Raw genomic sequence first — 25,429 nt, 5'->3', positions numbered from 1 at the left:
GGGGAGAGACAGACAGAGCGTGAGAACAGGCCGTTTCCGGGGGAGGGGACAGAGGAGGGAGGGGCGTTTGGTGTTGACATCCTCTTGGTGAAAGCGGGGGGGGGGCGGGGATAGGAAGGTGCTTGCGTAGAGGCGGAGCTACCTGCCCAGGGGCGGGGCGATGGGCCGACTCTGCTCAGCTTGACGCCGTGGGAGGGTTTGGCTCGTTTTTATGGTTTTTCGAAAGGAGTTTCTGCGGTTCTGCCCTCTCGGGGGCTTCCAAAGCGATGCAAAGATGCACAAGGTAATATTTTAGCACATCTGTTGAAGGGCAGTGAAGCCCAGCAACAAAGAAAGCAAGGCAGGGTGTGTTTTGTTTTCCTTTTTAGCAGAGAATTAAAGCAAAAATGTCCAGATCGGACCAGGGGTGTCGTTTTTCAGGGTCTGGGTGTGTGTATCTTAGACCCCTTGCTTTTTGGGGAGCCAGGTCCCTGCAGGGTCCCCATATCTCCTGCATCCTATGAGCCAATCAGCATGAAAGGGGAGTGTTTTAGCCACTGAGAAGAGTCTTCTAACATGCTTCCAAATCCTTTGTCCTCACCCAGCAGCAAAAAAGTGGGGGAGTCTAAGCATCCAGCAGTTTTTTAAAAAGGTTTGTGTTTTTCTTTATCGCTGTAGGGCTGTCAGTTATGCAGGCAGTTCCTACTATATTAGTTCCTACTTCAAAAAGCCAAGACAGGCTGTGGAAAGTGAGAATTCTGTAATTGCAGAAGAGACTGTGAATCCTGAGGATAGCATCCCATCTACATCATGAAGCAGTTTGGTAGTAGCAGGAGATCAACGTGTAGACCCAGAATTCAGTAATTCAAGCAATATCTCTGAGAGTGAGAAAGGACAGTCAAGTGGTGACAGTGACAGAGAAGCAGAAAGCAGTATTCAAGCCTGGCCAGTTTATTCTAGAATCTTAGAAGGGGGTGGTGGTGGCTGTGACTATCATGAAGGGACCCTGTACTTCTGAATTTGCCAGGACACTACTGCTTGGGAGTAAGCTTCATTGATCACAGTGGGGCTTGCTTATGAGTAAACATGCAAATAATTGGGTTGCCACTGCTGGGAGGAAGGGCAGGATATAAATCAGAAATAAATAAAAATAAAAAAATCTTGACAAAATAGGTTGTTAATTTCTTTCTTTGGCTGGATTGCATGATAGTTAAATAATAATAGTTAAATAATTCATGTGAGTTAAGTGTTGGCTATTAAACCGAGAAAGCAGAGGTTAAATTTCCACAAGTGAGCTACGTGACTTAGAAGCGAAAGTTGGCAGAGCTCGAGCCATCTTCAAGGATACGTTGCTAAGCAACCTAGGCTTGGGCAGCTGGCCTTATCTATATAGAGGGCCAGCAGACACTTGTGAGTGTGGGGGTCGAGGAGTTTGTACAGAGAGAGCTGTGATATATTGTCAGTAAAGTAACTCTTAAAACTTATTGCTTGTCTGGCTCATACCTTCAACTGGCATCTAGCCTGTCACTATACTGTTCTGCATCCTGGGCATCTGCTTGCGCCAGATCCAACATCCAACAAGTGGTAGCAGAGGATGGTTTCGATGCGCAGACAGATGTCCGAAGAAAAGCCAAAAGAGGAGTAAAGAGGACAAGCGTGTGAAGAGACGGAGAAACCGAAAGCTGAGCTGAAAGCTGTGAGAGAGCCGTGGGGAAAAAAAAACCTGACTGAAGGACAGAGGTGAGAAGCTCTAATTACAAAGGCGGTGAACTGTGAAAAGTGAAAGTATGTCTGTTACGTTATCAGCCGGGATTCCCTTGGAAAGGCTGACAGGGAAAAATTATGGCACTTGGAAACAGAGAATGCAGGCTTTTCTAGTGAAAGAAGACCTGTGGAAAGCTATCGCAGAAGACCCACCCGCCGGGGTGCCTATTCCAGCAGATTGGAGAAGGCTGGATGAGAGGGCAAAGGCGTTAATTGTTCTTGCTATTGATGATTCTCAATTACTGCACGTGCGTGATGCAACAACAGCAAAGGAAACCTGGGAAACTTGAAGAAATATTCATGTGAAAAAGACTGCTAGTTCTAAAATATATCTTGCCAGAAGATTGTATCAGATGCGCTTATCTGGAGATACAACCATGTCAGAGCATTTGTTGGAAATAAACAGACTGTTTACTGAGTTGTCAGAACGTGAAATTGAACATTCTCAAACGCAAAAAGTGTATATCACATTAGCTTCACTAGATTCAAGTTATGATAGTCTGGTGAGCTCTTTGGAAGCAATGGACGATGCAAATCTCAATATGGATTATATAGAAGGCAAACTTTTACAAGAATTTCAAAGGAGGCAGGAAATGGCAAAGCAGGAAAAGACTGAGTCTAAACACAACGTGGAAAAGCAGAACAACAAAGCTGCACAAGAGAGACTGTATGGACAAAGGGCATGTTATTTTTGTGGTTCCAAGCAACATCTTCAAAGGAATTGTGAAGCAAGAAGAAGAGAAAGAGGAAGAAAACCATGTGTACAGGTGATCTATGCTAGTAAGAATAAGCAATGTATTAACAATGAGCAGGGAAATAACTGTGATGATTTATGGGCAATTGACAGTGGGGCAACAAATAGTATAATCAAAGATAAATCCATGTTTCATACATTTTGTGACGTAGAGGATCATGTGATAATGGCTGATGGGACTAAGAAACTTATCAAAAGTAGAGGAACAGTGAAATTAGCAGGTTTTAATACAATAATGACAGATGTGCTGTTTATTCCTGACATTGAAAGCAACATTATGGCTGTGTCGAAACTCAATGAAATGGGGTTCATTGTAATGTTCAAAAGGGGTTCAGTGCATATTATGAGAGGAGAAAAAATATTCATGAAAGGGATAGTAAAGAAGTCACTGTTCTATATGCAGCTGAGAGTCCTCAGTAAAGACACAGACAGGACACATAGAGGTTCAATAGGGATTAACCTAACGCAGTCAGTGAAAGCACAGACACCAGTGATTGATGCTGATGTTGTGGCTAATAAAACAGAGCAGGACAAAGAGCCCTCAAGCCTCGGGGATATAAAACAATTACCCATAGCCGAACAGAATGAATGGCATGCAGCGATGAAAGAGGAGCTGGAAGCAACGCGAAAAAATGGCACATGGACGCTAGTACCTCTGCCCCCAGGGAAGAAAGCTATAGGGTGTAAATGGATATTTAAACATAAGCGGTCGAGTACAGGACAGATACAAAGGTACAGGGCACGCCTAGTAGCTAAGGGCTTTACACAGCAATTCGGGACGGACTACGATGCAGTTTTCGCTCCCGTGGTGAAACATGAGTCAATCAGGGTTTTGCTAAAAATAGCTGCCATAGAAAACATGCATGTAAGCCACTATGACATTGGCACGGTGTTTTTACATGGGGAGTTAAAAGAAGAAATCTATATGGAACAGCCTCCCGGATGTGAAACACAGCCAGGTCTAGTTTGCAAGTTACAGAAATCCCTTTATGGTCTGCGCCAGAGTGCGCGCTGTTGGAACGAAAAATTAGATGATGTTCTGCAGTCAATGAATTTCAAGCGTTGTGTGGCAGACCCCTGTGTGTATGTGAAAGAAACAAAGGGGGGGCTCACATACTGCCCAGTTTATGTAGATGACATCCTGTACTTTTCCCATGGGGAGGAAGACGAAAGAGAGTTCCATAATAGTCTGAAACAACATGTGGTAACGAAAAGTTTGGGACCTGTAAGTCATTATTTAGGTACAGAGGTCATACGGGGTTCAGACGGGAGTTTCATGTTAAAACAGGAAGGAAAGATAAAACAAATACTAGCAGAATGTGGGATGTCTGAATGTAAGGCAGTAGGGACTCCCATGACAACATCATTTCAACAAGAAACCACAGAGACAGCTTGTGAAAACCCTGCTAGGTACAGACACATCATAGGACAGTTGCAATATCTTGTTAAGGTAACAAGACCTGACATTTGTAATGCTGTTAGCATCTTAAGTCGAAAAGTAGAACAGCCTACTGAGACAGATTGGCAAGGAATAAAACGAGTCCTGAGGTATTTGCAAGGTACTAGCAGTAAAGGTCTAGTGTTGTCCAGCAGTAAACACGGGAGTATGTGCTGCTATGTAGATGCGGATCATGCTGGCGATCCCAGTAGCCGCAAGTCTACTACTGGTGTTGTCATTCTATTATATGATTCAGTGATTGATTGGTGCAGCAAGAGGCAAACTATAGTGGCAACATCAAGTTCAGAAGCTGAATATATAGCGTCTCTGGTTTGTAACGAACTTACCTGGTTCGACCATCTACTGTTTGAAATTGGAAAAGGCATAGACAAACCAATCAAAATATATGAGGACAATCAGACCTGCATTAAGCTAGCTCAGTCAGAAGCACACACCAAGAGAACCAAGCATATCAGCATCAAATATCACCATGTCAGAGAAATGATTAAACAAGGGTTTGTGGAATTAACTTATTGTAACACTGCTGATATGCTGGCTGACGTTATGACAAAACCACTAAGTGAAGACAAGTTCTTAAAACTGATAAATCAAGTAGGTATGACAGCGAAAGTGGGATGATGGGAATCATGAAGAATAATTGCTGTAATAAATGTATGTAATAAAAATGATGCTGAGATTCTAATGAAATGTAATGGCTGTAAAACCAAATGATGTAAATGTAATGACATGTAAAATGTAACACATGTAAATGGAAGAGAAATGTAACTGGCTGAATGTGGAAATTTAAGGTGGGGGATTGTTGGCTATTAAACCGAGAAAGCAGAGGTTAAATTTCCACAAGTGAGCTACGTGACTTAGAAGCGAAAGTTGGCAGAGCTCAAGCCATCTTCAAGGACACGTTGCTATGCAACCTAGGCTCGGGCAGCTGGCCTTATCTATATAGAGGGCCAGCAGACACTTGTGAGTGTGGGGGTCAAGAAGTTTGTACAGAGAGAGCTTGTGATATATTGTCAGTAAAGTGACTCTTAAAACTTATTGCTTGTCCGGCTCATTGCTTCAACTGGCATCTAGCCTGTCACTATACTGTTCTGCATCCTGGGCATCTGCTTGCGCCAGATCCAACATCCAACATTAAGGTCATTTTATTATTCTACCTTGGGTTGGAGAAGGCATGGAAGGGCCTTTCAACAAACAAGCTTCTAAAACCACAATATGCTTTTTTAAAAATTCCTTGATGAAAATAGGGTTAAAATGGAGAAGGGCCATAGCTCAGTGGCAGAGCATCTGCTTTCCATGCGGAAGATCCCAAGTTGAATTCCTGGCATCTCCACGTAGGGCTGGGTGAGACTCCTGCCTGAAACCCTGGAGAGCAGCTGCCAGTCAGTGTAGACAATACTGAGCAAGATGGACCGAGGGTCTGACTCATTATAAGACAGTTTCCTGTCTTCCTATCTATTCTTCCTATTTTGTTGTTATGTGCCTCCAAGTCGACCACAACTTATGGCGACCCTATGAATCAGTGACCTCCAACAGCATCTGCCATACTTGCTTAATTTCTTTAATATACTGAGAAAGAGTTGTCTCAAAATAAATAAAGTTCCCTGTAGTAGTCTCATCTGACAAAGGCAGGCTTGCCTATGAAGTCTATGACCAAAAAAAGCCTATCAGCCATGTAGGGTGCTTTGTCAGAGACTTGATAAAACGACTTTGCAGTTTATATGAAATTACAAAAATGAAGGTTGTGAAATACTTGCAGGCCTCAGTACTTGGCTGGTGAGTGTTGTATGGGGGGGGGGAGGGAGATGATGATCTTGTGGAAGGCCAGTGAGGTAATTTGGGGCTAAGGGAGCGTGGAACCGGGTTGGTTAATCTATGTGTGCTGGTAAATCAAATGGGAAGGGATCTGTCCATGAGGGCTGAGAGGGTGAAAGGTTTTTTTTTAATTGCTGTCTGAGTCAGTTATGCAGGCCCCAATGAGTGTCAGTGGTATAACTAGGGTTGCCAGATTCCTGGCCTGAGACTTATCCTGTATGTTTAGGAGAACAGAAAGTCAGCCAAGTGCAGGTGTTCTTGCAACACCGTAATGGGAAAAACCACAAGGTAGAATTCTCCCTGCCCCCTGCACAAGATACAGAAGACCTCTTGGAGGCTGGGCCTGGCAACCAAGAGGTCTTCTGTATCTTTAAAAGTTGTGCAGGGGGAAGGGAGAATTCCACCTTGTAGTTTTTCTCATTACAGTGTTGCAAGAACACCTGCACTTGGCTGACTTTCTCTTCTCCTAAAGATGCAGGATCAGTCTGAAGCCAGGAACCTGGCAACCTTAGGTATAACCTTAGAAGGGGGTATGGCTGTGGTAGGTGTGGCATGACTCACGAAGGGACCTGCATTTCTCAGTTTGCCACTACACCACTGGTGGGCAGAGGACAATGTTGAATGAAGTGTTTAAAGTAAGAACCTAGTCAGCTTCTGGACATGGAACAGGGGAGCAGCCATCCTGTAGTAGTCAGAGTGTGTCGGATTAGGGGCCTGGGAGAGCTGGGTTCCAATCCCCACTCAGCTGTGAAGATTGCCAGGCAACCTTGGCCCAGTTACTATCCACCTAGCCTAACTCATCGGGTTGTTGTGATGATAATAAAGGGAGGACAGCCATGTTTGCCACCTTGAGCTCTTTAGAGGAAAAGCGGGATATAAATGAATAAAATTAAGAACAGGTTCAAGTGAGAAGAAAAGGAATTTAGCTGCTCAACAGTGAGAAAGGCTGCTGGGAAGGTGGAGGTGACTCATTCTTAAGCTGAGGTTGAATGTCCACCTGAAAGGGATGTTGTAGCAGCTGATTTCCAGCATTAGCAGATTGGGCTAGATGATCGTTGAGGTCTTTGCCAACTCGTGATTCTACGGGAAGGTGGCTTAGCAAGAGGTTGTGACCGATGTGCCTGATACCTGCTCCTTCTAAGGATTTCAAACACAGGATTTTAAGGAGCCTGTCGAGTGCAACCTTAGGCCCAAATATAGAGGCTTTTCCCCTTGCAGAATATCATCAAACTGGGAAGAGTATTTACTAGAGCTTGCAGTCCAGCGACATCTGGAGGGCATCAGGTTCCCCAGCCCTGATTTACAGTGCAATAAAGGACAACACCCTTTGAGAAATGTTTTAACATTTTATTGTTGATTTTAAAAAAAATCCCACACACACTCATTGTCTTGGCAGGCAAATTTGTAAAGAGAGAACGATGTGCAAAGAACAGTTTGCTGCCTTCTTAAATAAATATGAGGTGCATTGAACAGTACATGGTGCTTTAAAAAGGCATGAAAAGTGAGGCCACTATATTTTTATGTATAAGGTGACTATTCCCAAACAAATGCACCTAGAATACTGTTCCCTGTTGGCAATTTAATTGCCTGATGAAGAATCAACAGGATATTTTCAAAAGTGTGTTGTTATCCTCAGTATCTATTCTGCTTTGATTCCAGCTTCCTGAACACACCTGTATAATTTCCAAGATGTATAATCAAGCTTGATTTATCATAACAGCTTTCGCTAAACTGAGCATTTTGAGGAATTCTCAGATGGCTAATAACAGGGTAAAAGTTATGATTTCTCCCTTGTGTGCATTTTTTTATGTGAAGTAAGATGGTCGCTCCGACTGAAGCTCTTTCCACACTCCAAGCATTTATATGGCTTCTCCCCTGTGTGCATTCTCTGATGTATAGTAAGACGGTAACTCCGGCTGAAATTCTTTCCACACTCCAAACATTTATAAGGTTTTTCTCCAGTGTGAATTCTCTGATGTGAGGTAAGGTCTGTGCTCTGACTAAAACTCTTCCCACACTCAACACACATATAAGGTTTCTCCCCTGTGTGTGTCCTTTGATGTAAAGTAAGATGGTCACTCCGGCTGAAGCACTTTCCACACTCTGAGCAGTTGTAAGGTTTCTCTCCTGTGTGGGTTCTTTTATGTGCAGTGAGGTTCGAGACTTGAATGAAGCTCTTTCCACATTCTGAACACTTATAGGGTTTCTCTCCTGTGTGGACTCTCTGATGTGCCTTGAGGCTTGATTTGCAACTGAAGCATTTGCCACACACGGCACACTTATTTGATCTCTTTCCCTTCTGTTGGCTCAGGAATTCATGGAAATTGCCAACCTGAATGGCAACAGATTTATTCCTCCTCTTCTCATTTGGTTCCAAATTTCTTCTCTGCTGCCTGTTTGGTCCACTCTGATCACCAGCATTCTCTTCTTCCTCTTGATGCAGAAGTGTTTGCGAAGGTATCCCGTCTGGTTCCTCCTCATCCTCGCAGTCCCACTCAGCTCCTGCTGGAATAAAGACAGAGACTTAGCAAGAGCCCAAAGGGAGAGACTCTAATTAACAGAGAAAATCATTAACAAATCGATCAGGATGGGACAGTTGTGAGCCTCCAAAGGTTTGGATTATAACTTACATCATGCCTGCCATTGGCAAAAGCAACTGGGGATGACGGGAACATCTTTTGGAGGGTCTCAAGTTCCTCATTCCTGAAGCGGCCTTTTCAGTGATGGTGCCACAGTTGTGGAATCCCGTCCGCATGGAGATCTTAGAGCCTTCTAGTTTACAGCTTTTTGGCAGGCTCTTAAGTCACCATGAGAGCCACTGTGTTGCAGTGGCTTGAGTGGACCCAGGAGTGTAGGGTTCAAACCCTGCTCAGCCATGAAGCTCACTGGGTAGACTATGAGCCAGCCACCATCTCTCTCAGCCCAACCTACCTCACAGGGTTGTTGTGAGGCTACAATCAGAAGAGGGAGAACCATGTTTATATACCACCTTGAGCTGCTTGGAAGAAAGGTGGGATAGAAATGTAATAATAAAATAAAATAAATAAATGTTTGTTCACATAGGCATTTGGAATAGAAATACTTATTTTTGCCTGATTCTTTTATGCCTTTCAGTGTTAGTTTGTTGACAAGTGGGACCTGCAACAAAATGTTGCAGCATGAAGTGCTCTCTGTTCAGGATTCCAGTCACTCCCCTCCCCTCCATTCCCCATTTCTGCCAGCTTATTTTTCTGTTGTTTCCACAAATAAACAAGCTGTCTAAGGGAACAACTGTATGGCAGGAGTTACCCTGTCCTCCTGGTCTGGATGTTGTCACTAGGGTTGCTCCTAGAACTGATCTGTGAAGGTGAAAGTGTTTCAGGGTGGGAAACCACTCTTTATCTTGGCAAAACAGCCAGAACCACCACTGACTTGTTGTAACTTGAAGAACTGGTGTTTGAGCTTGCTTTTTCCTCCTTCCTCTCATTCCTTTTTCCTCATGTGTTGTGTCTTTTTTAGACTCTGAGGGTAGGGACCATCCTAGAACTGATTTTTGTAAGCTGCTTTGAGAGTCATTTTTAGCTAAAGGGGGGTACAAATGCTGTAAATAAACTATCACCATTCCATGGCTGCTGAACATGTTCAGTTCTCAATGGCCTGTTTTTTTTGGGGGGAGGGGGGGTTCAACCCCCAAGATTGGTCACATTGCTCTGACATCACAGAATGTTTACTGAGCATTCAAACTGCTCAGGAATTCTATAAAGAAATGAATTTCTTTATGAAACCGGGACAATGCCCAAGGGAAGAAATTACAGTAATACCTCAATTAATACAGTAATACCTCAATTACAGTAATACCGTAATACCTCAATTAACCAATCCTCCAGGAACCAAGCTCCTTTTAAGAAAGACTTTTTTCAATGTAAAACTGACCATCTTTGCTTTGCTATGGATAAACTTTGAAGCCTGTGCCTTTGCTTTGTTATGGTGAAACTGACAAGCATTTGTGTTTGCTTTAAAGAGATCTCTTGCTTTCTCCCGGGGCAGGGGAGGGAAGGATCCAATAGATTAGGCGAGGGAGGGGGAGCACCCTTTAAAGCCCCTGCTGAAGCTGCCCCCACCATCTACGAGCGAGTGTAGGAACCTATCCCTGTTCTTTCCATGTTATTCCTACCTCTGGTACCAAAGTTTCTGTTAAAGAATTAATGTCCAGGAACGCATCGACTTTGTTAACTGAGGTACTACTGTATTGGGATTTTTGGCAATTCTTTCACCCCACCCCACCCCACCCCACCCACCTCCGGCCTCCCCATTTTGCTTAGAAACAGGGGATTCTAAGGACTGAGCAGCCTCTGAGCTCTCCAAAGAGAGAGAAGGAGCCACAGCAGAGGTCAGCCAAGGAAGCAGCTTCAGAGCACTGCAGAAATCAGGCACAAACAAGGCTTGTCCCTCCTTACCCAACAAGTTGGCCGCCTCCTCATATTCTTGCTTGGTCTCTCTGCACACCTGCCTCTGCTCGACCTCAGGTGGAGCCCATCCTGCCTCAGAGGAACCCAGAGCTGCCTTCTCAAGTACCATCTGTAACAGCAGAGAGGAACCCTTTAAGAACAGAACAACATGAAAAGGGTAAGTACTAGGTATAAGGGCTTAATTCTACCCCCCCCTGTACTTCAGTCCCAAAGGGGGACAAATTAGGGTTGAGTTTCCCTAAGAAATAAAATTCTCCAGTGTCTGTTATTTATTTAGGCAAAATAGCACCATCCGCACACAAAAGGAGGGTTTGTGAGTTCATGCCTCTCCTGGAATCTAAGTTTTGGGAAAGGGCCGTAGCTCAGTGATAGAGCACCTGCTTTGCATGCAGAAGATCCCGGGTTCAATCCCCAGCAGCTCCAAGTAAGGCTGGGAAAGATTCTCTGCCTCCAACCTTGCTACTGCCAGTCAGTGCAGACAAGATTGAGCTAGAAAAATGATCTGACCCTGTTTAAGGCAGTTTCCAATGTAGCTCAGTGGCAGAGCATCTGTCTTGCATGCAGAAGGACCCAGGTTCAATCCCCATCATCTCTGGGTGGGGCTGGGAAGGACCCCTGCCTGGAACCCTGGAGAGCTGCTGCCGGTCAGTGTAGACGATACTGAGCTAGATGGACCAATGGACTGATTCAGTATACGGCAGCTTCCTAGGGTCCTGCGAGTGGAGGGGGCAGCCCCAAAACAGCAGAATTAGGACTAAGTAGAATGCTGATTGACTGTTGGACAGGGAGAACCGGAAAACCATAGGGGAAGGGAAACGGAATGGAGTAGCATTGAGGAGAGCACAGCTGACTGGCTTGCTGAAGCAGTGAACAGGAGGCTTGCAGAAATACAATAAATCTTTTTTGGGGGGGGGATATTGATGGGGAGGTAACCCCAGACACAGCCCAACGAGGACTAAGCACGCTCAGTGGCCACATCATGTTGTCTGACTGGAGAACAGAACACCAGCTGGAGGGGAAATGGAACGGAACGGCTGGCAGCAGGCAACACTCACGGAGGTTGCAAAGCAGGGCCTGTGAAGGGTGTGACATGCGGACAAGGGGTGCGGCTGGAGAGGAGGTATGGCCTGGGAAGGATCCCGATGGTCAGCTAGAGGGGCCAGGAGGACTGCATTCGGTCCCTGGGGGCCTAAGGCCCCCCACCTCCTGGCCTATGGAATGCCCTCACCTCTTCAATCCCCTAACGAAAAGGTGCCAGTTTCCAGCAGTGCCTACCTGTTCAAGGGCAAAAGATCCCTCAGCATGAGTGTCAAGTGTTGGAATGTATGAGGTTCAACTCCAACTTGGTGGGTTGAGGCTGCATGGGGTTAAAAAGGGTAGCTAGGGAGGAGACCTCCTGGTTGCCAGGCTATACCTGTCCTTTGATCCTTGCCGTCTCTCCCCCTCCTGCTAGACTGATATGCAAAGGATGTTGATCCCAGTTCCTTCCCGCCTTCCCAGTTCCTTCTTCTCTCTCGAGAGGGGAGCAGACATCTTTCCTTCATCTCTTCCTCTCAACCAGCATGAGAGCTGCACTGGGACCAGTGCAGACTGCTCCAACATAGCTAGTTTGCTAGATATAGAGAGCTATTGCTAGTCGGGCGGTATATAAATTTAATAAATAAAATAAAAATAAAATAAATAAATATAGGACTCTTTCCTATCAAGCATGTACTTCCAGAATAAAGTAGTTCTTTCTTATTTTACAGCTTAACATCTCTGTCTGACTAATTTACAGGGAAGGTAGAATCTTAGCAAAGATTCAAACACACACACGTAAGCTTCCTCAATACTCTCCGCTCTGCTATGCAACTCAATAGAATTCCGACATCAAGTTGCCCATTTGCTGCCCATTTGCTACCAGGCCAAGTTCAAGGTTCTAGTTTTGGTGTACAATGCCCTATACAGCTTGGGACCAGGATACCTGAAAGACTGTCTTACCCCTTATATACCCAGTCGATCACTGCGCTCTGCAGGTGAGGGCCTCCTGCAGATACCATCGTATCAGGAGGTCCGTTCTGCACAACTTAGGAAACAGGCCTTTAGTGTGGCGGCACCTACCCTGTGGAATTCCCTCCCCTTAAATATTAGACAGGCACCATCTCTGTTATCTTTTCAGCACCTTTTGAAGACATTCCTCTTTCAACAAGCCTTTTAAGTAGCGACCTTATCCCAGTATGCATCTGTGTTGGAATTGCTTTTTAATATGTTCTTAAACCTTTTTTAAAATGTGTTTAATCTTAGAAGATGTTTTGAAAGCTTTTTTAAGAAATGTTTTTAAAGATGTTTTGTTTTTATGTGTTTTAAAGTTTGTTTTTATGATGTTTTAAAGTTTTTAGTGCTTTTGTTTGCCGCCCTCGGCTCCTACTGGGAGGAAGGGAGGGATATAAATAAATAAATAAATAAGTTGGATGTACGAATGGCCATAGAGTCCAGTGCAGGCTGGTCTATGAGGGCGAATGGGGCACGGCCGCACCAACCTCAGTCTGCCCTCACTTGCCCTGCCTTACTGCTTGCAACCAGCTCAGGGGGTGGCCCTGGCCATCAGCTCCTTTCTCCTCCTCAAGTTTCAGTGTTTCCCCTTGCAGAACTCAGCAGGGAGGAGGAGGATGGAGACAAAGCTAGAATTAGTGGCTCTGCCTCTCAATAGGTCTGCCTTCACCTACTGTTTGGGCTCCCCGCCTTCCGCTCCACCAGACCCAAGGGCCACTGCTATAAGCCTTGTACAGGGCAGGGGACACACACACAGAAAATAACAAGGAAAACTCCCTCAGAACTACATAGCCAGTCAGAGCATGTGTTAACTCACTAAAGATCATGCCATTCTGCCTGGTTGCTAAGCAACACCTCCACCACCACCCTCTTGATTGGCTGCCTTATTGATAACAACATTAACCCTTAAGTTACACACTGAATGATCTCTGCTGTTGCATTGTCCACACCATTAACTTCAATGGGTCTCCTCTGAGTAGGACTAGCACTGAATACAACCCTATGATTCAAGAGGAGGCATGAGATTCAGCCCATTGTGGCCCGTGGCTTCCTTTCCCTGTTGTGAAGAGATCTCAACCTCTTGAGCCTGGCAACGAACCCATTCAAAAGGCCTCACCTGGTTTGCTTGCCTCTTGGCTTCTCGTTGTCTCAGCAGGAAATCCTCGGCCAGGGCTACTGCCTGGGAGCAAGTCTCCGGGCCGTGCTCCCTCACCCAGCACTGGATCTCCGGTGGCAAGATGGCCAGGAACTGCTCCAGGATCAGCAGCTCCAGGATCTGCTCCTTGGAGTGCCTCTCCACCTTCAGCCATCGTCGGCAGAGTTCCTGGAGCCGCCTGTAAGCCCCTCTCGGCTCCTCGGCCTCCTGGTAGCAGAAACGCCGGAAGCGTTGGCGATTCTTCTCCCTCTTCACAGCGTCCCCACGCAAGATGGCTGCCTTCACCTTCCCATAATCCTCTCTGTCTCTGGCCTCCAAGCTGATAAAGGCCTGCTCGGCCTCCCCGCAGAGGGCTGGCAAGAGACGGGCTGTCCAGTCTTCCTGGGGCCACCGGCAGGATTTGGCCACTTGCTCGAAGGAGGCCAGGAAGGCCTTGGCATCATCCCACGGGGTGGGCTCTTCTGGCAGGGGTGGGTTTGCCCAGTGTGCTTCGGGGGATTCCACTGTCTTCAGGAACTCCCGCCACTGGGCTTCCCACAGCTGAAGTGAGCCCTCTCCTGGTTCCTGCTTAACCTGTTCCCTTGGCCTCCTTTTCAGATATTCCCCAATACTCCCAGCCTGGAGGACATGAAGGGCTTTTCCTTTTTCTTCTGCTCTCTTCCCTAAGGCAGAGCCCATAAGGTCTTGCTCCTCCATTTTCATACTTGGCAATCTAGAAAAATGGAGCGTGATCTAGACTCAGGTGCTGAGAATCTGCCTGCGGGAAGCGACTGAAAAAGGGGAAAGTTGAATGAACACAAAGAAAAATATTCAGCATCTCGGAAGGCAAGAGGGCATATGAGCTTCTCCCCCTCGTTTTATCCTCACAACAACCCCGTAAGGTAGGTTAGGCTGAAATTATGGCTGTCCATTGGTCACCCCACCAATTGGTCCCAAGGCCACCCCGCTGAGCTTCACTGAGTGGGGTTTGGAATGCTGGTCTTCCGGGTCCTGGTCCCTCTAACCCAGCCTTTCCAAACCTTTGAGTCTCCAGATGTTGTTGGACTACAATTCCCATAACCACAGCCAGCATGACCAATTATGGGAACTGTAGTCCAACAACATCTGGGGACCCAAACATTGGAAAAGGCTGCTCTAACCACTGAGCATGATCAGTGGCCATAGAATGGTTGTTGCAGAGGAAACTACAGAAACCCAAGAAGGGAGTAGAGAAGCCTTTCACAACCAGTGTGCCTCCAGATGTTGCTGGACTACAATTCCCATCTTTCTTGACCATTGGCAATGTTGGCTGAGGCTGATGGGAGTTGCGGTCCAGCAACATCTGGAGGCACACTGGTTGGGAAAGGCTGGAGTAGAGGAATAGAATAGAGTATCCAAGAGGGAGTGGCTGCTGGAACCCTGAAGAGAAGCACTTCAGGCTGCAACATTTTGTTGCAGGTCACACTTGCAAATTAGGAACAGCAAAACTGTCAGTCAGTCTTCTGCGGTGATCATTATTCCACATGGGATGGATCTGGGGTGTGTCTGTCTCAGAAAGAAGCGAGAGCATCCGAGGGGAGCTGCCTCCCGCTAGGCTAGAAGCTGCTTTCCGTAGCGCACTCTCCCTCCCCGATGGAATGCAACCCCCTTTGCCTTGAGACAGAGGTGGGAGTCAGTCCCTGGCCCTCCGGCCCTCTCATTCTGGCCCTCGGAACCCTCCCCAAGCTACAACCCACGGAGATCAGGGAGGGGTGTGGGAGTGCGTGTAGAAACTAGCCCACTCTGTACAAAAGGCGACATTTAGTAGCCCACTTTTGCCTCCGGCCCCGCCCACCACTGGCACGTGTGGCCCCGAGCAGCTTACCCAGAAGGGCATGTGGCCCTCAGGGAAAGAAACTGCAGGGGGTGCGGGCTCTTCCTCTGCCCAGTTAGCCAGGAGCTGGATGAGAAAGACCCTCCTGGAACAAGGCTCCAAAAAAGAGGGGAAGGGGGTGATGGGGGGTTCTCTCTGCACCGGTGTTCTTCCTGCCCACCCGCCTCCTGGAAGCCGCCTCTTCCTGTCCGGCTCACCTGCCCTCCAGGCTGTCTGCAACTGCAGAGGAAGCCAACCACGCCAGAGCATCCCCGCGCCCGCGCGCCTTTCCCCCTTTCCTTCCTCGGCAGGAAAAGGGCTCTTGCTCGCCTTGGCATCTCTTTCCCGCTCTCTCTCTAGGAACGCCAAGCTCGGTCGGCTTAACCCTTTCGAGGAAGCCCCTTTCAGGGTTTTGCGAAATTGTGGACGGGAGGAAGAGGGCTGAGCGGCAAAGCATCCGCCTAGGTTTTTTGTCTCCCCTTTTTGCACGCAATCATACAGTCCCCCTCCGGCACCATCCTTTGAAAAGGAGCACGTAGGAAGGGGCGTAGGAACAGAGGAGGCTGCCTTCTGCTGAGGCGGGCCCTAGCGCAGGGTTGCCCACACGACTGGCAGCAGCTCTCCAAGATTTCAGGCGGGAGTCTCTCCCAGCCCTACTTAGAGAAACGCGGGGACTGAACTTGGGACCTTCTGCTCCACCACTGGGCTATGGCCCTTCCCTTGCTGCTGCTTCTCAGCAAACGGTAACTTAGAGGTAGTCTGCCCCGGAACATGCAGGCTCCATATAAACATCAAGGTAATATCTCTGTTTAGCCCTTACCCTAAAAAAAGAGTGGCAGTCCTATAGGAACATAGGAACCTGCCTTGGTCCCCCTAGCTTAGTATTGTCTACACTGACTGGCAGCAGCTCTCCAAGACTTCAGGCAGGGAGTCTCTCCCAACCCTACCTGGAGATGCTAGGGACCTTCTGCATGCAAGGCAGATGTTCTACCGCTGAATGAAAGATGTGCACAATCGGCATGAGATTTCACTGTCACCCAGCAGTGCTGATTGGTGCTCACTGGGACTGGTAGAGCAGAAGGTAAGGAACCCCCACCTACCTACCTGCCTTCCATGATCCAGCCCAGAGGATGGCACTGACTGTCAGCTTCCTGCTCCTCAGTTTCAGTGCTGCCCCTTTTTAGAACTTGGCTGGGAAGAGGGAAGGAGGCAAAACTAGAATTAGCTGGCTCTGGCTCCACCGACTGTTGGGTCTGTGAGTTTTGTCCACAAGCAGCTGCAGTTTCATCTCATCCAGGACCAGTGTGGTGTAGCGGTTAGAGTGGTTAGACTGGGAGATGGGAGACCAAGGTTCAAATCCCCGTTTGGCCATGAAGCTCATTGGATGACCTTGGGCCAGCTGCTGTTTCTCAGCCTAACCTACCCCACAGGGTTGTTGTGAGGATAAAATCAAGAGTGGGGGAACCACGTTTGTACACCACCTTGACCTCCTTGGAGGAAAGGTGGGAGATATAAATGTAATAAATAAGATATGTCTGTGTTTCTTTATAATGGGAAATATTTCCAGAAAAGGAACAGACTCTGGCACCTAAGAACATAAGAAGAGCCTGCTGGATCATTCCCAACAGCCCATCTGGTTCAGCATCCTGTTCTCACAATGGCCAACCAGATGCCCCAATGGGAAGCCAGGATGCAGGATGTGAGTGCAAGAACACCCTCCCCTCCTGAGGTTTCCAGTAACTGGTATTCAGAAGCACACTGCCTTCGACTGTGGAGACAGAGCATAGCCATCACGGCTAGCAGACAACCTGTTTATTGAACATGCATCCTGATTTGTTTCCAGGGAAATTAGACCACGTTGGCTATTTAATGAACATTCACTTTTGATTTGTTTGTGGGGAGGTTAGATGCCATTGCATCAAAGCAAGTGTTATTCCACACTTTCTGGTGCATTTTTCTGTCACTTCCTTTATCGCAAGAAGTGCAGTCTTTTTGGGGAAGTGGGTTTTCTTTATTATTATTTATTTATTATTTGATTTATATCCCGCCCTTCCTCCCAGCAGGAGCCCAGAGCGGCAAAGCGCTAAAAACATGTGAAAACATCATAAAAGCAGACCTTAAAATACATTAAAACAAAACCACTTTAAAAACATTTTTAAAAGCTTTACAAAATATCTTTTAAAAAAGGGTTAAAAAACATAGTTTTTTAAAAAAAACATATTAAAAAGCAATTCCAACACAGCAGCAGACTCTTCACAGTGTCCCCTTGCAAAACGGTTGCCTTCGCCTTCCCATAATCCTCTCTGTCCCTGGCTTCCAGGCTGATAAAGGCCTGCTCGGCCTCCCCGCCCACAGAGGGTTTGTTGCACAAGACCTCCCAATCAACTGTAACTGCGCAACCTGGATTTGCTGGTATGTGATCGAATCCCAACTGCAAAATAGCAACTGTCTTGCAAGCGCCCAGAATCTGTTGCAGTGAAAAACAGCGAAGAGTCAGCTTGTGGCACCTTAAAGATTAAGGAATGTATTATGGCATAAGCTTCTGTGACCCACAGTCCACTTTATCACATGAGTGGAAATATATAATAAAACATACGAGAGGACACATACCCATAAGTTCAGCAGCAAGCAGAGCAAACAGGTTACATTTATTATTAATTGCAGACTGAAAAGCAACGGTACCCAACACTCCCAGTTTGCATCTTCCAAGCATTGCCCCTCCTCCTCGGTTTCTCTCCTGTATTCATTCGTGCTTCTGACATGGTTACCTGTGTAGCTTCCCTGATATATAATTAGGCCTCATTATAATAAAAGTCCCTGCTATAATCTGTTCTAAGCATTTATGCAGCTTCTCTGCTGCAACAATGCCTCAATGTCCCAAGAGGTGGTGGCTATGATTGTTGGGAAAAGTTGAATTTGTCTCATTCAGGGATAGCTGATGCAGTGCCCTCCAGATATTGTTGACTACAACTCCCATCATCACCAGCCATTGATCAGAGATGATCATCCAAAACATCTGGAGCATGCCACTTTGGCTACCCCTGATCTAGTTTCTCCCAGGTAGATATTTTCATGTGATAAGACCTCCCAGTAGGAGGCTTCCCATACTCCAAGGATGTATACCAGGGTTAGCCAATGTGGTGCCCTCCAGATATTTTCGACTGGCTATCCCTGATGTCTACCAAGATGTAAATATTTATATGCTTAAGAAATTTCTACTCCCTGTTTCCCTAAGACAATCTTCATAAGAAAGGGGGTTAAAAACATATTGTTAAAATATATATATTAAAAAGCAATTCCAACAGACCCAGACTGGGATAGATCTCAACTTAAAAGGCTTGTTGAAAGAGGAAGGTCTTCAATAGGTGCTGAAAAGATAGCAGAGGCGGTGCCTGCCTAATATTTAAGGGGAGGGAATTCCAAAGGGTAGGTGCCACCACACTAAAGGTCCGTTTCCTATATTGTGCAGAACGGACCTCCTGATAAGATGGTATCTGCATTCTAAGCATTTATGTGGTCTTCCTCTAGTGTAAATTCTTTCATGATTTATCACCAAAGCTCTTACTGCAGTCTGAACATTTATATGGCATCTGCCCTGTGTGAATTTGTTGATGTGCACGGAGGCTTGCCCTGTACGAGAATCTCTTGCCACATCCTAAGCATTTGTATGGTTTCTCCCGTGTGTATTCTTTGATGGGAAGTAAGACTTGTGCTGTGATTGAAGGTCTTTCCACACTCTATGCATTTATATGGTTTCTCTCCTCTGTGAATTCTCTTGTGCTTAATAAGACTTGTTTGAACACAATAACTCTTGCTACAGTCGGAGCATTTGTATGGCCTCTCCCCTGTGTGAATGCTTTGATGAGAACTAAGGCTTGCCTTGTAACTGAAGCTCTTTTCACACACCAAGCATTTATATGTGAATTCTTTGATGTGTGTGTAATAAGGTGTACCTTCCGTCTAAAGCTTTTTTCACATTCAAAGCATTTATATGGTTTTTCCTTTGTATGTATCCTCCTGTGTTTAATAAGGCTTGACTGATCACATAAGCCCTTTCCACAGTCCTGGCAGTTATACGGTTTCTCTCCTGTGTGGATTCTTTGGTGTGAAGCAAGGCTTTTGCTGTAATTGAAGCCCTTTCCACACACTGAGCATGTATATGGTTTCTCCTGTGTGTGAGTTCTCTTATCTTCTTGTTGGATTGGGATCCTTACTGACACAAGGAATAGATTTCCTGCTCCTCTCCTCTTGTGCCCTAGGTTCATCTGGACTCCACAGTTTCTCGTTTGACTTCTCGAGGTCAGCTATTTCTGATGATATCCGACATGGTTCTCCTTCATTCTCTCTCTTCCAGCCTCCAGCACCAAAGCACCCAAGAAGATCAGATGCAGCTGAAGAGAATTCCTAGTCTGTACGTCCTGCCGCCTCTTCCAGGTTAGGGGGAAATGTGCTAATAGGGGGACCCCCAAGTTCTGGAGCCGGCACTGAGAACAACAAGGAGTGCCTTGGATGAGGAACAAAATTAGGGGTAGGCTGCTTCTGCCCATGGAGGCCCGGATCTTAGCTAGGCACGTTAACATCTGCTGATCCCAAAATGAATGTTGTGTCCCTACTAGAGATGTGAAGGCCTGGAAAAAATGGGGGGAAAGTCTTCCCCTGTTTTTCCTGATTTTTTCCTGGAAAAAAAACAGAAAAATGGGCAGGGGGAATGCAAAGTCCCCCCCCCATTTTTTTCTGATTTTTTCCCCAGGGCCTTCACAAAGACCCAAATGTACTGGACATCCCACACAGGCAGGACACAGGGCAGGGATGGGGAACCGGTGGCCCTCCAGATGTTGGTGGACTCTAGCTCCCATGACTTATGACCATTGGCTATGCTGGCTTAAGTTGATGGAACTGTGGCCTCCTGTGGTCCCATGGGTTAAGGCTCTGCTTTAAACCAGGGGAGAGGAATCTGTAGACTCCCAACTCCCATCAGTCCAGCAACATCTGGAGGGCTACAGGCTCCCCATCACGCCTATAGGCTTTGTCTCCTCTCGGATGAACCTGGGCACATAGCTGTTCAAGCTGCATTATTTGCCACAGAGGCAGAGAAAATCTGTGCAGGCTTTTTGGATAAATCAGGGCCTAGGTACCTGCGGCCCTCCAGATGTTAGACTCCAACTCCTGGAATCCCTTACCATTGGCTACGCTGGCTGGGGCTGATGGGAGATGGAGTCCAGGAACAGCCAGAGGGCCACATCAGATGCCCCTGGATTACAAAGGCAATTCAGTCATTCCACTAAGCAAGAGGAACCATGGGAAGTTACCATCTGGTTTTTGTTTTTTAAACCATGCTCTGTACGCTAAATGTGACTGGGTAGGTTAACTGAACATGCTGTATGTCGGCATTTTAATAATAATAATAATAATAAATAATAAAATTTTATTTCTAGGCTGCCTATCTGGCCGAATTAACGGCCACTCTAGGCGGCGTACATAGACTAAAATATAACATAGAGTAAAATATAACATATAATACTAAACAAAACCCCAGTAGTCTATAGACATCCCGAGCAGCAGGTTCACACACACATACACACACACGGTCTCTGGCCCCTTCAGCAGTTGCTGCTTTTGTAGCTGGAGAGAGACAGGGCCCCACCCTTCCAGGCCAGGTGGAAATCAGCCAGAAATGCAGGGAGCAGGTCTTGCAGAAACTCACACAGGTAGATAGATAGACATTTCCCCTTTTATCTGTATTTGGCTACAAGCCATAAACATTAGGGATGGCCCATAGCTCACTGGTAGAGCGCCTGCTTTCCATACAGAATGTCCCAGGTTTAAATCCCGGCGTCTCCAGGTAGGGCTGGGAATGTCTCCTGTCTGAAATCCTGGAGAGCCACTGCCAGTCAGTGTAGACAATACTGACCTACATGGACCAATAGTGTGATCCCTTATATGGCAGCTATTTAGCATATTTGTTGGACATATCAACTTTTGTCCTGATAGTATTCATTTATTATTATCCACGGGCCCAGCATTTTCCCTATCTCCTTGCCCTGACAAAGCTCCCACGTTGCCCTAGAACAGCTGCTTCCCCAAACTGGCACCCTCCAGATGTTTCCGACTACAACTCCCATCATCTCTGAGCGTTGGCTGATGGGAGTTGTAGGCCAACAACCAGAGCTTGGAAAAGTTACTTTTTTTAAAACTACAACTCCCATCAGCCCCAGCCAGCATGGCCACTGGATTGGGCTGATGGGAGTTGTAGTTCAAAAAAGTAACTTTTCCAAGCTCTGCCAACAACGCCCAGAGGGGACCAGGTTAGGAAAGGCTGATCGAGTTCAGGGATGGGGAATCTGTGGCCTTCTAGATGTTGCAAGACTGCAGTTCCCATCATCCCCGATCTTTGGCTGGGGGGGGGCTATGGGAGTTGTTGTGCAAAACATCTGGAGGGCACCAGGCTTGCAACAGCTGCCCTAGACAGCACTGCAGTGCTGACCATATATTATGCCTTTATTATCAGAACAGGGCTGGAAATCCTCTCCCTGATGTGGAAGGGGGCCGTGCTGAAACCAGATGCCCCCTGATCAAAGTGGTGATGGTGGTGGACTGCACAAGGAGAGAGGCTTATTGGGTGGTGGCGGGGGGGGGTCTTCTCTCCTCCCAGTTTGCTTCTCAAAATGCATCTCACCTCTCCAGGTGCCCAGAATATCCTCCTCTTTCTCTCTTCTCCTTTGTTTGGTCTGCAGAGGAATTCAAAGCCAGATCCCTCCCCTTAGAAGAGAAAAAAAGAGCTTCCAGGATTTTGACAGCCTCTCTCCCCCCACCCTTTATTTTGCTTTGAACACTCCCTCTAGGAAATTCAGCTCTGTCCATTTAACTCTTTGAATCCTTGCAGGCAAGTTCAGAACACTTCTTTGACTTTGTAGGAAGTGCTTTCGTAGGAAGTGCTCAAAAAGTCGGGGCCGGAGAAAGGCACTGCGGATGGAGATTCATTCTCTGACTAGACTTTTTGACTCCCTGATTCCAGTTGCATGGTGAAGTGAAGGCACTCTGTACATGCTCAGGGAACCTGTCCCTTATAAAACACTATTTATTTTGCCATTTGAAGAGAGGTTGAGGATTAAGGTTATTCTTGCTGTTTACTGCTAAATGTTTTTGGCCTTGTTTTATTAGGGCTGTAACATTTGATCAATTATTTCTCCAATGCATTCCTAAACACCTCTACTCAGAAATAAGTCTAATTTAATTAACTGAGACTTATTCTCAGGGAAGTGTGCACAATATTGTAGTCTTACAGTGGTAGAGCATCTGCCTTGCATGCAGAAGGTCGTAGGTTCAATCCCTGACATTCTGGATTGAATGTCTGAAATGCTGGAGTGCTGCTGCCAGCCACTGTAGACCATAGGTGGCCTTCTAGACGTTGTTGGACTTGAACTCCCATCAGCCCCAGCCACTATGGCCCTGGGAGTAAAGCATGATGGGAGTTGTCATCCAACAACATGTGGAGGGCCACAGGTTCCCCCATCCCTGGCTGGACCAATGGCCTGACTCATTATAAGGCAGTCTCTTGTGTTGTTTGTCCTGAATCTCATTGAGCTCAGTGGGTCTTTCTTGTAAACCAACCTTTCCCAACCAGTGTGCCTCCAGATGTTGTTGGACCACAATTCCCATCTTTCCTGACCATTAGCAATGCTGGCTGAGGCTGATGAGAGTTGTGGTCCAACAGCATCTGGAGGCACACTGGTTGGGAAAGGCTGTTCTAAACAGATCACGGATGGGGAACGTGTGGATCTCTGAATACTGCTGGCCTCCAGCTCCCATCATCCTTTGCCATTGGCCATGTTGACTGGGGTTGATGGAAGTTGGAGTCTGGAGGGATACAGATTCCCTGTCCCTGGCGAAGATGTAAAGGAACATAAGGAGCTGCTTATACTGAATCAGACCATTGATCCATCTAGCTCAGCGTTGTCCACATCAGGTGTGGGAAACCCTCAGCTTTCCAGATGCTGCTGAACCTCAACTCTCATCATCCCGGGCCATTGGCCGTTCTTACTGGGGCTGATGGGAGTTGTAGTTCCATAAGATCTGTAGGCAAAAGGTTCTCCACACCGGGCCTCAAAGTAGGGACAGCCCTCTACATCCTTCTTATTGAAGTATGTTGCCCACCAGTCTTCCAGATATTGCCTGACTGTTGCAGCCTGATGGCTTCCTTTGACTTGGAAATTATGGTTCCCTAGGTTTAGCCAAATCGTCTGCGCATTCTCTACTCCAGACTTCAAAAAACAAAAGGAAAAGGAGCTGGGGAATCCCTCCAACCCCTCCCCCCCGTATGTTATTATTATTTATTATATATACCACTTACATGCCTAGTGGGTTCTGAGTGGTTTATCAATTATAAAATCCACACATGACTGAAACACCCAGTTAAACAATTCCATCAAAGCGCTAAATATACGGCATGGGACCACGATATCTGTTGGAACACCTCTCCCAATATGAACCCGCCCGCTCACTGCGTTCTGCTTCGAAGGCCCTCCTCCGGGTTTCAACTCATAGAGAGGCCCGGAGGGTGGTGACAAGATCTAGGGCCTTCTCAGTGGTGGCCCCCGAACTGTGGAACAGTCTCCCTGAGGAGGTACGCTTGGCGCCGACACTGCTATCCTTTCGGCGCCAAGTTAAAACCTTCCTCTTTCCCAATGCATTTTAACTTAAGCTATTGATTTTTCATTTGTTGTAACTGATTTTAGACTGTTTTATTGTTATATGTTTTTATTGTATTATATTGTGTATCTTAGTATTTTTGTTGTTCACCGCCCAGAGAGCTTCTGCTAGTCGGGCGGTATAAAAGTTTAATAAATAATAATAATAAAAATAATAAAAACATCCATAATTAAAATATACAATAAAGCAAGCCAGTTAAAAATCCTAACAAAAGTTTTAAAAAATCATTAGCTCAGGAAGTTAAAGTTTGGCGGAATGCTTGCCTAAACAAGTGTGTCTAATTCCCTTTTAAAGCCATCCAAGTTGATGGCCATTCCTGCCTCTCGTGGGAGCAAATTCCACAGATTAACTATGGGAGGTGTGAAGGACTTTCTGTTGTCTGTCCTGAATCTTTCAACGTTCAGCTTTACTGGATGTCCACAAGTTCTAGTGTTATGAGAGAGGGAGAAAACCTTTTCTCTATCCACTGTCTCCATGCCATGCATAATTTTATATGCTTCTATCATGTCACCTCTGATTTGCCTTTTCCCTAAACTAAAAAGCCCCAAAGGCTGCAACATTTCCTCATAGGGTCGTCGCTCCATCCCCTTGATCATTCTGGTTGCCCTTTTCTCAACCTTAGACAAATACATTCGACATATTCATGGAGGATAAGGCTCTCAGGGGCGAGCAGCCATGATGGCTATGCTCTGCCTCCACAGTCTGAGGTAGTAGATGCTTCTGAATGCCAGTTACAGGAAACCACAGGAGGGAAGAATGCTCTTGCACTCCTGTCCTGCTTGCGGGCTTCCCTATGGGGCACCTGGTTGGCCACTGTGAGAACAGGATGTTGGACTAGATGGGCCACTGCCTGATCCAGCAGGCCCTTCTTCTGTTGTTATGTTCTTAGGTATGTCTGCAAGAGCTGGCAGAATATTTTGGCCAGAGAGCGTGTTCCACAGCACAGATGCCCCCAGTGAAAGAGCCCACCTCTGCGTTACTACAAGCCGATAATTGTCAGGCTGTGGTAAAACTAACTGGGTTCCATTTGTTGCTCTTGGTGTCCTTATGAGGCAGGGGAGAGGAAGACAGTTTTTCAGGTATCCTGGACCAGTCAGCACTGGTGTGATATGTGCCTGATAAGGTAATCCAAGATTTGCTGTGGTAGCTTCCCATCATTTTGGCAAAACATTCCTCAGCTTCGCCACATTCTTTTTTTCTCCAGATAGCCGCAAAGCCAGTGTGGTATAGTGGTTAGAGTGCTGGACTAGAATCTGGGAGACCAGGGTTCAAATCACCGCTTGGCCTTGAAGCTCCCAGGGTAACGTCAGGCTACCCACCCTCTCTCAGCCTACCCCACCTCACAGGATTATTGTGAGACTAAGATGAGGAGGGGAAGAACCATGTGGAGGAAAGAGGAGATATAAATGCAATTCAAAAAAGGAAAATAATTTTCTTTTTATTTAAATAAATTACATTAATCAACACAATCAGGTCTTGGGAACAT

At 46.4% G+C, this 25,429-nt stretch overlaps 1 protein-coding gene across 1 annotated transcript in view; it reads right to left on the bottom strand.

Moving 5' to 3' along the window:
- Positions 1-7,457: 7,457 nt before the first annotated feature.
- Positions 7,458-25,429, bottom strand: part of LOC133378898 (uncharacterized) — a 32,436-nt gene continuing 14,464 nt past the window's right edge. The window contains exons 5-11 of the mRNA XM_061613513.1: positions 19,188-19,423; positions 18,884-19,128; positions 16,339-16,425; positions 15,247-15,340; positions 13,365-14,135; positions 10,205-10,346; positions 7,458-8,273 (exon numbers count right to left, since the gene is read on the bottom strand). Coding sequence (XP_061469497.1) covers positions 7,546-8,273; positions 10,205-10,346; positions 13,365-14,135; positions 15,247-15,340; positions 16,339-16,425; positions 18,884-19,128; positions 19,188-19,423 — 2,303 coding nt within the window. The 3' untranslated portion in view covers positions 7,458-7,545. The remainder of the gene's footprint in view (positions 8,274-10,204; positions 10,347-13,364; positions 14,136-15,246; positions 15,341-16,338; positions 16,426-18,883; positions 19,129-19,187; positions 19,424-25,429) is intronic.

This window comes from Rhineura floridana, chromosome 3 (assembly GCF_030035675.1).
Source record: "Rhineura floridana isolate rRhiFlo1 chromosome 3, rRhiFlo1.hap2, whole genome shotgun sequence".
Taxonomy (NCBI): Eukaryota; Metazoa; Chordata; class Lepidosauria; order Squamata; family Rhineuridae; genus Rhineura; species Rhineura floridana.
Note: the sequence above shows the minus strand (reverse complement) of the source record. Positions and strands in the feature narration are given on the sequence as shown.